This window comes from Lynx canadensis, chromosome C1 (assembly GCF_007474595.2).
Source record: "Lynx canadensis isolate LIC74 chromosome C1, mLynCan4.pri.v2, whole genome shotgun sequence".
In the NCBI taxonomy this organism is placed as follows: Eukaryota; Metazoa; Chordata; class Mammalia; order Carnivora; family Felidae; genus Lynx; species Lynx canadensis.
Window position 1 is genome coordinate 192,941,047 of NC_044310.1, and position 12,422 is coordinate 192,953,468.

Sequence of the window (12,422 nt, forward strand, 5' to 3'; positions counted from 1 at the left end):
CTGCAATTTCCCATTGCCTATCACTTGGCCCTGAAATGTTGTGAGGATTCATCCTCCCTAATCTTCATTCTAAAAATGAATCTGAACCCTCTTTGTTACCTAAGAAGGGAGAAATAGGTGATGTTTCTTTGCAACTCTGTTATCTCATTCTGGATAAAGACAGTGAAGTGAGTTGGGAATAAATATAGGAAACCAAAAGGTCAAAAAATATTCTCCAAGAATAAGAGGAATCTGATACAAGGTAAGAGACAGATATACGGTACTTGACTAAAAGTCGGCCTGATCAGGCCAAACAGAACGACATGTGACATATTCAGGTATACTTTTGTTAAGACAAGAGATTCTGTACCTGCTTGTTGAAATATCCTCAAAAGGGTAGAGGATCTCTCCATTGTTACAGATTTCACAGATGAACCCCTTCTGGCTACAAAGACTGCAGCTGTACACGTGTGAGGTGGCAAATTTAATGACCTTGCCCAAGAATGGAGCCAGCTTCCCCTCTATCACCTGCAGAAAGAGAAATGGGACAGGGAAGCAAATTCATTGAGAACAGAAGTCTTGCAGACGCAGGAGGACTGGAATTCCTTTCCTTTACACAACAGGAAAACCTCTAATTATAATTTCTCAGCAACGCTGAGAAAGAAAAGACGTAGTATTTTCACTCCAAAAGAGCTCTCTGGTTTAAACCACTGGAGGTTGGAAAATGAAGATGTTGAAACTTCTTTTGTATTCCTCTTTCTTTGTAGTGTAATACAGGGAGTTGAGGACCAACAGATGGGGAACTCTACTTTCGTAGACCAGCATACCGTTATGGTGTGGCCTAAGTATGGTGTGTTTCCCAAAATAGGACACATACAAGGTAAATATTAATGTCGAATGTTGTGCTGTAAATTCAGTAATCCCTTTCCTCTGATGAGTTAATAGGATAGCCTTTTCACCGTCTCCCCAACAACATGTAACAAATGTGGAAAAATAGGTTTCTTTTGCTGCTGATAAGTATGTTAATATAAAGAGGTTGCAACTTGACCGTCTGAGGGCCACATTCAGCCTGAGGATTTTTTTTTTTTTTAATCTCTCAGTGTTTTAAAAAGTGAGCCAATTTAATAATTGGGAGATTTCACATAAATACCCATATTTTTGGCTTCTTTTGAAAAATCATTAGATATAGCAAAACTAGGCCTGAATTCCAACATGATGATGATTCTGGCTGTGAGTAGGGGCCGTCTGCTCCTACTGAGGCACGTGCTCTGCAGCGGACAGTTGTCCCCGCCAGGCCCTACTGTCTTGTATCTGCCTACCTCCCACTGTTACCTCACCGGTTAGCCTGCAAACATCCATGAGTCTGGAACCAATGTTAGTCAGATCTCGTTGAACTAATACTGCATGAGCTTCAAAGACTTCAGCAGTTCAATACTAACAAGAAAAACATCTGCCTTTACTTCTCTCTCATTAATGCACCTGCATATACATGCTGATTTTGATATAAGAAAAGAATGAACATTAAAGTTAGTTTGGAAGTAGCTGGAAATAACTGCTAGTAGCTGGATCCTTTCAAATAAATACAGAGTTAAAATGACAATTTTACATAAAAATAACATCTGAGGGAAATGTAGTAAGTCATACCTAAAGAGAAATTACAATGTCAAGGTGAATAAATAGCAGTAGCTGATAAAAATAAAAGACTGCAAGGAATCTAATAAAGCATTTTGCAAAAAATGAAGCTCTGCCTAATACTGGAGATAAAAAACTCAAAGTGGTTTTTAAACATCATGGAATAATCTCATGTTTTAAAAATGAATATAACAGTAGTTAACTCTAAGGAAGGGAACAAGTTGGAAAAGCAAGTCTTTCATTTTGTATATATGTAGTTCTTTTTATAAGAAACAATGTATACTATTTTTGTATTACGATGCAGAAAGTGAACAGAAAAATAAAGTTCACTGCTTTATAAGAGTGGATTTTTTTTTCTTAATAAAGGGGGTAGAAATTATGCTGCTGTTTTTTGAGTTAAGCAGGTACATTTCCACCATTCTTTAACTTACTCTCCTCTCCATTTCCTTTAGAAGCCATAGATAGACCTCCTTTTATTTGTTTTCTCAAGGACCATTAACTTCGATAAACCCCAGTAACAGGTACTCCTAATACCAACACACGATACACACTTTCTAAGAAACAACAACTACCAAATCTTATATCAAACACTTTCCAATGTGTCATAGGGTTAGCTCTAAATTGTGGTAACAATAGTGCAGCTGAGTTTGGTTTTACTTATGTTACTCTTTCCTAAACAAATTAAGGTTAGTGACACATTCAGAGAGATGTTCTAACAAGATATAGTTCATTTAGGGGGGAAACAGCAGTATATAGAAGAGCCTAGAAACCAGGTGAGTAAAGATTGTTTGAAGGGACAGACGGTGAGAAGGGAAGATATGGAGGAAGACATGAAAGGAGGATCTAAAGGAGAAGACTGGGCATCTCGTGCATAAAGGTTTTTTTTTTTTTTTTTTCTTTTAGAAAACTTCCTTGAGACAAAGGGTACGAACATTTTGCATTTTGAAGGCTTCTGAAATACTTCAACAAACTTATACTGTCAGAAACGTATATTTATTCCTACATGTGGACTTTAATAAACTTTAAAAATTAATTTGAGGATCGGTATCTTTATAATATTTATTCTCCCTATCAAAGAACCTTGTCTATATCTCTATTTTATTAAATCTTCATTTGTTATTGCCTAATAAAATTTTCTGGGTTTTTTTCCCCCAGTTTAAGCTACTCACACTACTATTTAGATTATCTCAAGGTTAAACTTTTGTATAATATGCTTTCTTATTAGCTACTGCTTATATATTAGAATATACTGACATTGGGATATCTTACATATAACTATATTACTGAATTTTCATGAATGCAAATCTTTTTTAGGTAATTTCTTGGGGTTTTCTGAAAGTGATAACTTGGTCCCTTCCTTTCTAATATTGTATCTCTTATGTTTCATGCCTTACTTTATCATCCAGTGATCCTAAAAAAATTTTAAGTAATAATGGTGTTAGTGGATATTCTTGGTATTTCGATGAGAATCAAACTGGAAATTATAGAATCTATAGTGAGTGGCTCATTTTCTCCATCAAACACATATATTGTCATTCACCATATTTATTCGCTCCCTCTTTTTTTAAATAACAGCTTTATTGAGATGTAATTCACACGCGATGTAATTCACCTATTTAAAGTCTACAATGAAGTGTTTTTTAGTATAGTTACAGATGTGCACCATCATCACAGTCAATTGTAGAACATTTCATCAAGTCTTCCAAAAAAACCTGTACCCGTTAGAAGTTACTCCCATTTGCCCCCTAACCTATCTCTTCTCCCCCAAGCTCTAGGCAACCAATAATCTACTTTTTCTTCTATAGATTTACCTATGTTGGCCATTTCATATCAATAGAATCATACAATATATGGCCTTTTGTGGCTGGCTTCTTTCATTCAGCATAGTGTTTTCAAGATTCATGTTGATTCTTTTTTGAATATCTCTGGTGTAAGTCCCTTTTTCCTGTCTTCCCCAGCCTATTATCACTGTTCTCTAGACTGATGAAATAATCTTCTAGTTTTATTTCTGGATGCCAGCCTTTTCCCTTTGGTCCATCCAGTGTATATACTAATCAGTTTTGGACATCGCTTTTATCAAGTATCATCTCTTCTTTCAAATCTTGGTGAGTTCTTATTTTATCATTAAGAAAATCTCTTCACTCATTCATTTCATAAAATGATATTGAGTTACTGTGTCCCAGGCACTCAATACAAGAATGAACTGGACGGGATTGGAGCTTACATTTTTGCTTGGTGTGCAAGTGTCTCCATAAGCTGATTCCATCCATACTATTTATCTAAGTTCAGTTTCCATTTTTCACTGTATAACTTATGCTGTGAGAAAACTTTTCCCTGTGTAGAATGTGCTTACATTTGCTCTTGGGCCCTCACCCTTGTCATTTCCTCTATCTTAAGTTTCACTTCTTAACACTTATTTAAATTTCATCTAGGCTTCATAGCTCAGATCTAGTCAGCTTGATGTGGAAAGCCATCTTTGGCTACTTCAGCTGTTATGAATGTCTTGTGCTTTGTATAATTTACTTTTACATCATATAATTTAATACAGAACTTGATGCTGTTTTGTACTCTTTACTATTGTTTAACATGTGATTGTTTTGTTTATCCAACTAGATCGAACATATAAAAATGGTGATACTACCTATAAAATGGTGATTTTATATGGAGAAATCTGAGAATGTCAATTGCTTGAAGGCAAAGACTGAGTCTCATACTTGTCTTAAATGTCCCCTCTCTGCCAGGGACGTAAGCTCTTGTTGACTGACCAGGGAGGTGTTCCTGTTTTCCCTCCTTGGCAGCAGCAGCAGTCACATTTCAGGGCTGTCTTTGTGTCACAAACATTTTCAGTCATTCTGCTGTGTGATTTGGGGAGGAGCACAAAGAGTGCGTGGACCTGGTGGTTGCTCAGCTGTTCAGGAACTTTTTTTGCTTCTTTACACTTGATTAATTACTCTTCCTATGTGTTAGCTTAGGTTCATGGCCACGTTCCAAAGAGCTGAAGATGCTGAAAGTTTCTCCTCCAGGACAGTGAGGTAATAGTCTATACATTTATTTTTGAATTTTTTAATATTACAGAAAGGAAAACTTCATACTTACAGTTTGCCAGAGGTACAGATATATGTAGGAGGTTTAAGTCTTGTCTTTGAATCCAACTACTAGCAACACTGGGAACAGAATCTAGCTATTAGGGCTTCTGGTCTAGAGGTCTTATTACTATAAAGAAGTAGATTCCAGGTGTGAAATCTCCTAGGGTTCTTTTTAAAAACCAGATCTATCTTTGTTTTGAACAACTGCGTAAAAAGAAACCAAATGTCCCGCCTCTGCCATCTCCTCCTGCCCCCAAGAGTCTTGCAACTTTCATTCCCAATTCCTAGCCATCTTGGTGGGGGCTTAAGGCTTGGGACATATTCCATAAACACCATGAAGACAGTGGCGCCAAAGAAGACCAAAGCCCAAGCAGCCACTATCTTCAGGTTCCAACTGAGAACAAAGTAGAAAAGAGCTGCCAGGATACCAATGGACCTGGAAAATGACTATGGGCAGGAAAAAGTCAAATGTCCAACAAGCCAATAGGTGGCCAGCAAGTGCACAACCTGAGAGAAGTCTTCTGTGTCAACCCTAAGTTGGAGTACCTCCCTAGGCAGTATTACTGCCCAGAGTAACAAGTCTTCGATAGGGTCCAGCATGAGGAAAAGTTCCACTAACTGCGTTATTTAGATTAGAGTCGATCCAGGAGATTCTGATATCACTGAGAGCAAGCCAGGACCAACCAGGACAAAGTAAATCACAAAAGTGCATCCTTAATAAAACTGGTCAAAGCTTGTTTTTAAAAAATCTATCATTTTTGCTTCTTGTCGACTTGACTATTTTTCTGGTGTGTGGGAGTTGATTCATCAGTCTCCCAGAGAGATTGACATTACAGAGTTTTCCATATTCCCTCAGAACTTAGTTGTTTCTGGGTAAGGGGAAGCAGCAAGGCAGAGCACAAATTCTACTTCATCTGCCTTCCAGCCATGAGACCAAATTTGGCAAGTTACTTAACCTCTTTGAGCCTTAGTTCCTCAACTTAAAAATCAGGATAATGTCTACCTTGCAGCGTTGAAGGAAGGATCAGATTTAACATAATGAAAGTACTGGGCATAATGTCTAACTTAGAGCAAGTAATCAATAAACCATAGCTTATTATTAGCTTATCTTAATCGAAACAGAAACTTTATATGATTTAGATTCATTCTTTATTTCAAACACTTGTGATTTATAGCAAGGGGGAGAAAAAAAGGTCTTTCTTTTAATGTTTATTTTTAAGAGAGAGAGAGAGGGAGAGAGAGCATGAGGGGGGGACGGGTAGAGAGAGAGAGGGGGACAGAGGATCCCATCCTCACTGACAGCAGTGAGCCTGATGTGGGGCTTGAACTCATGAACCGTGAGATCATGACCTGAGCTAAAGTAGAACGCTCAACCGACTAAGCCACCAGGCACCCCAAAAAGGTTTTTTTTTTACATGTCATTTTTACTTATTTTATTTTATTTACTTTTAATGTTTACTTATTTGTGGGAGAGAGAGAGAGAGAGAGAGAGAGAGAGAGAGAGAGAGAGAAAGAGCACAAGCAGGGTAGGGGAAGAGAGAGACAATCACAGAACCCAAAGCAGGCTCCAGGCTCTGAGCTGTCAGCACAGAGCCCAACGCGGGGCTCAAACTCATGAGCTGCGAGATCATGACCCGAGCCGAAGTCAGCCACTCAACCAACTGAGCCACCCAGGTGCCCCTACATGTCATTTTTAAAAGGCATCAGACTGTCTTTCTGTTTGGATAGGATCAGTTGAGATTAATGTAAAGTGTATAGATCCATTCCGTTCAACCCTGCTGTTAATGAGAGAACAGAGCTCATACAACAGACAGGCAGCCCGAATGCTGGGGAAAGACATGTAACACACCTCAAGCTTGATTTGAATCACTCATATAATACTTTAGCAACACTTGGAAATTGTCTTTCTTAATCTTTTCATTCTTGTAATTAAATTGGTCACAAGTTAATAGAACTTCATCACAATCCATCAAAAGTCACAAGGCCATTCCATGTTTAGCATAACAAGGCTACTGGTTTTAGTTAACCAGGTGGTCATTTAGATAAGTCACGAGTGAAGGTGAAATAGATCTCTGACATGAGGTTTGGTTATCCCTCCATTTATCGTCCCCAAAGTGCCAGCCTATGTGGATAAAATTATGACAAAGTAATTAGCAGAAAACATATGTAGCTCTTCCCCCCTTTCCCACCCCCCACACTCAACCTCCTTCACCTTGTCCATGCCAAACTGCCCTATCTCCTTGAGAAAAGGCAGATGTCCAAAATAGTGAAAAGGAGTTTGCTTCTGTTTTCCATTAAACTTAATTTCTTGTACTAAGGAACGTACTAGTCTGATCTACCTAGTTGGAGACTGTGCATATGTGATTATTTCAGAGTTTTTTAAGGGTCAGGTAGTCAAAGAATACACACTTTCATTTGTAATTTAAAACTATGCGTCCTCTCATCACATGGGAGGATAAGGGCAAAATCAACACCAAGCTGGTATCTTCTTCCCCGTTTTGCTATTTTTTTTTTTTTTTTTTACTTTTGCAATCTTTCTACAAATTCTTTTCACTCATCATTTCAGGTAGTTCTAAAACTCCAGGAGCCGCCAAATAGCACTTTTCATGATCCAGCTGGCTGACAAATATACCAAATCTGCTTATCCATCTTGTGTGACTGCAGCCCACGAAAGCTGCCTGGTTGAACTTCCAGTTCAGGGATACACACGTTTCCCCCCCTTTCTATTCTGGTCAAGATGGTCAGCATTGGAATTTGAGGCCTATGGCTTTCTTGCAGACTAAGACAACAGTCTTTATTTGATTTACTTTCTTGCAGACCAATCAAAAATTACAATTAAGTTAAAAAATAACCTAGTGCTGCCTTCTCCAAACCACAGTTTCAGAAACAGCTGCTTATTACTCATGTGTGGCACCAGGAAATTGCAGTGTCATGTTCAAGGTCTGTGGCCAATAGAGATCTGTGGGATTGGGAAAAGGGCACAAATGATTCTTTTGTGTCCGTTGCCTTCACTCCCTTGGCACCACCACAACATTCAAGATCTACGGGGGGAGAGGGACAGACCACTAGTGACTTGGACAAGAAAAAAGAAAAAACTCTTTCTCATTGAATCTCTTCATGCACTGGCTAATTCCTACTCCCTGATTTGTCCAGTTACCTTGCATCTCAATACAGGCATTCCTCAGCCATTGTGTAACATCTAGACTCGGGACAACTGTTGGGAATACTGTGATGAAGAGGCCTGTTGCACTTGACAAACGGCCCCTCCTTAAAAGTCTAACCCAAAGACCCCATTCATGGTAAACAAAGCCACCTGCCACTCACCAGTGGTAACAAGCTAGCTTGATGAGATGAAAGAATCAAAACTGTCACACGTTGTAAAATGATTTCAAATATAATTTAGTTGGCATTTGCTTGGCCAGAGGACCATGAGAGAGGTTGTGCTCACTATATTTTCTCTGAGTGCCATTTGTCGGCGTTAACAGGTGGGTATGGTGAAGTCCAGTGATCTTGGCCAGGTGAGTTTGTGAAGAGCTAGGAAAAAGCAGTCTGTAGATTCTTCCCGGGCTGGAAAACCCTAGCACACAGAATATCCCTAATTTTCATTCAATTCTAAATTTTACTATTCTTTTTTTTTTTTTAATTTTTTTTTTCAACGTTTATTTATTTTTGGGACAGAGAGAGACAGAGCATGAACGGGGGAGGGGCAGAGAGAGAGAGGGAGACACAGAACCGGAAACAGGCTCCAGGCTCTGAGCCATCAGCCCAGAGCCCGACGCGGGGCTCGAACTCACGGGCCGCGAGATCGTGACCTGGCTGAAGTCGGACGCTTAACCGACTGCGCCACCCAGGCGCCCCTTACTATTCTTAGTTGTAAGTCTTTAAAAATAAAAAATAAAAAGCATGCCACCATATTATTTTTCTTAAAAATAGAAAATAACTAAGGGAGCCCGGCTGGCTCAGTCGGCAGAGCACGTTGACTCTTGATCTCAGGGTGGTGAGTTCACCCACATAGGGCTCAGAACTTACTTAAAAAGGAGGGGGGATAACTAGTAAAGGGGATTTTCATATTTCAAAAAGTTTGTTAAAAGGCCATTTCCCCATTGCTAACCTTTGAGCCCCTTATTATGGCTCAGTCCTGGGTTGTTTGTATATAAACAGAAAACTTCTCTAATTAGCTGCTCCTCACCCCTCTCACAGGACTGAAACTTTGGTTAATGAAGCACTTCCCTGAGGGTGGATTATGACGTCACCAATTAGCTCTTATCTGAGCCTCTCCCAAAGGTGACAATTTCTACTTACACTTTGTAAACTATGTGATAATTTAATCTGGGTTGATGTAATTGGGTAGATTTGTGAGTGGTCATCATCATTTCTATCAGATCACATTTTGCTTCCTGCTGGAAACAGCCTCAGGGAATAAAAGAAAAAAATTTTTCAATTTCAATTGTCTTCAATGGGTGAATAACAGAGATGAACCCAAGAACACAAATTTCTTATTCAGAAAAATATCTCGGGTGGGGCCTACTTCAGACAGGTTTTCTGCACTAGGCAAAGTGCCTCCAGGGGTGTGGCCTCATCAGGCCACAACCTCAAGAAACTCCAGTGGAAACATTCACAAAGGGTGAGTACAATTATGGGGTCCACATGTTGTGAGCCCCCCAAACAGGCCATACAGTCTGATAGAGGTACACATGTAATTATGAGGAAAATAATTAAAATAGTTTAAATGGAAACAATTCCAGAAAATTCTCATGGTATGGTCAGCAGAATTTTACTTCTCTGTTGAGTTTATTAGTTATATGTCTGAAATTAATTATATTTAGGTCTCTATTGTTCATTTTGGCTCTAGTTAAGATAATACTGACTCACTGAGTAGTAAATAAGGAAAGGCCCTAAGTGATCTTTTAAACTCAGCTTCCTTAATATATGAGAAAACTGAGGTCTAGAGGTGATGTGTGCTGCCCAAGATCACTTGGCCAGCTGGTGACAGACCCAGACTCCCCCTCTTACGCACATTTCACTACTCTAGGAAGGAGCCTTTCTAAGGATATCTTAGGTCAGAGTGCAGCCTCTGGGTTTGGCTCAGCCTGAGAATTCTGAGGTCTCTGGATGCCTACTGACCCGCCATGTAGAAATGGATTTCTAAACTGATTTGGTTCCTGCACGGAAACAAGACGCACAGCCTGCATTGGTCCAGGCTTATCGCCATGATTTCCATCTGAACTGGACCTGCTGTGCCTTACAGATTTTTTTTGTCCAACACATTTAATCCTTGTGTGCAAATTCTCTTAAATGGTCACATCTTGTGTTGTTTTCTGAATATGGAACATGATTTTAAATATTATATTATTATCAGTTGAACTGGGAAATTCATCAGTTAAAGTAACCACCAAATTCTGTGACAAAAATGGACTTACCATCAACTTAAACCCTAGCCTATTTACCAAAACTAGAGATGTAACTTCTTTTTTTTTTTTTTTAAATTTTTTTTTTTTTTCAACGTTTATTTATTTTTGGGACAGAGAGAAACAGAGCATGAACAGGGGAGGGGCAGAGAGAGAGGGAGACACAGAATCGGAAACAGGCTCCAGGCTCTGAGCCATCAGCCCAGAGCCTGACGCGGGGCTCGAACTCACGGACCGCGAGATCGTGACCTGGCTGAAGTCGGACGCTTAACCGACTGCGCCACCCAGGCGCCCCTAGAGATGTAACTTCTTAAAAGGAGTGGCAACTACAGCCGGGAAAAGCAAAGCAAAACAGAACAACTCCCTCTACGCATGTGATGTGGGAGGAATTAAAGAAGTATGGCTTTTCAGAGAGGGCTTGAGTAGAGACCACTATAAAACATCTTAACAGGAAACAACAAAAGACTCCACATTTGAAGAGATACGGAAATACAGGAGAAATCCAGGCAATATTAGCTGATCATGTAAGGACAGGAGACACATAACAGGCAGAAAGTGAAGAAGGGAAGGAGAAGTAGGGAAAGGATGGAAACAAAAAAGAAAAAAAAAGTTAAGAAAATAGAAAAGGTCAATTCAAATGCTCACAAAGAGAAACAAAGGACAGGGCTGACCAACAGCAGATAAAGGAGTGACACTTTTGGCTTCTATCCCCAGTTATGTCCCCGGTAAGCTGTGCAACCTTTTTTATAAGTCACTTCACTTCTCCGTGCCTCAGTTTCCTTATCTACAGAATAAAGGGATTGTACTAAGTCGTTCAAAACTACAGGATCAATAAGGATCCCTCTCAGTTTGAAGATTCTATGATTTTGTGATTAACCAACAGGGAAGACATCAAAAGAAGCTTGTTGAATACCCCCAGGAATGTAGAAAGGGAATATCTGGGGAGATAGATAAAAGGTGAGTTTAACCAGACTAATTAGAAGATACCCAAGGAAATTTTCAAAAGAAGTGAAATAATGTCACCAGCTTTTTATTCCTCTGCTTGCTGAGTGCCATTCAAAGAGGGAGTTAATGCTTTTTAGGAATCATCCCTCACAGGTGTGCAACCAGATATCGGTTTTCCTGAAGACGTCTGCAAATCCCTTCCTGTCGTCAATGCATTTAATTAGTTAAAAGTTTAGATAGCACTTAGGGATGGAAAGCACAATATAAGTGCTCAACATTATTATTACTTAACAGCTTTTATGAGACCAGCAGTGCCTAAGATTAAATGAAAAACCAAAATGGGTTTCTGGCTAGAAGGTTCTGATCTAATAAATTGTTGGGTTACTGATGTGAGGAAAAACAAACCCTGCACATAAACTGGAATAGGTGCTCTTTATTAGCTTGCATGCCATTGTCTTAAGACAACTGGTAATTTTTATTCCTCGCCTCAAGGCGTCAACAAGTAGTAAACCACCACTCACCGCACAGTACTGATTATGATTTCATACATCCTGTTTTTCAAGAATATTATCTACTGTGTTTGTGGTGTCTGTATGCTGGGCATCTATAAATGCACGATATGGGTTCAAATGTGTATGGGAACTTACTATACAGTAAAAGTGGGTAAAGATTAATTATTTAATAAATGATGCTGTGGCAACTGGTGAGACATTGTGGAAAAAATAAAACTGAATCTCTCATTTCATAATAAAATGTAATTGCAGATAAATTGAAGATTTAACTATAAAAAGAAAACCATAGAAGTATTTTAAAACTACAAAAAAATATTAGAGAAAAATGTTAGCAAAATATTTACATGGGGCAAATATTTTATAATCTTAGAAGCCATAAGAGAGTGATAAATGTGAACATGCAAAATTAAAATATTAGTAAAATACAAAATATCACTTACAAAATGACATGACAAAAACAAACTGGGAAAAAACAGCTCCCATTTATATCAAAAACTGCCCATTTCCTTAATAAAGAAAGAGCTCTTTCAAATTAATAACAAAAAGACCAACAACGTAATTTAAATAGAGGCTCATGAAATAAATAGGCAATGAACACAAACTACAAATGGCAAACAACAAAAAAAAGATGCTCAATCTTAATTACAATGGCAAAATATACAAATTAAAATAATAGTGTGAAGCTACTTTTTATTGCTCAGATTGGCTAGGATTAAAAATGTTATTAAGCGGTGCCTGGGTGGCTCAGTCAGTTAGGCGGCTGACTCTTCATTTGGGCTCAAGTCATGATCTCACCATTCGGGAGTTCGAACCTCACATTGGGCTCTGTGCTCACAGTGCGAGCCTGCTTTGGATCCTCT

The 12,422-nt window shown here is 38.9% G+C and overlaps 1 protein-coding gene and 1 long non-coding RNA gene across 8 annotated transcripts in view; one reads left to right on the forward strand and one right to left on the reverse strand.

Annotated features, from left to right (window-relative positions):
- PLEKHM3 (pleckstrin homology domain containing M3) overlaps positions 1-12,422 on the reverse strand; it is a 200,404-nt gene that overhangs the window by 32,562 nt on the left and 155,420 nt on the right. For 5 of the 7 annotated variants that reach the window (XM_030324422.1, XM_030324421.1, XM_030324424.1 and 2 more), the window contains one exon: positions 350-507. The exons of 1 other annotated variant lie outside the window; for it this stretch is intronic. In XM_030324422.1, the coding sequence (XP_030180282.1) occupies positions 350-507 (158 nt within the window). Of the gene's footprint in view, positions 1-349; positions 508-12,422 lie in introns of those variants that run through there. One more of the 7 variants, XM_030324426.1, reaches the window with a different exon arrangement.
- Positions 6,790-8,672, forward strand: LOC115520238. The gene is made up of 3 exons (XR_003970731.1): positions 6,790-6,863; positions 6,972-6,973; positions 8,661-8,672. It is a non-coding gene; the product is annotated as an uncharacterized LOC115520238 (long non-coding RNA).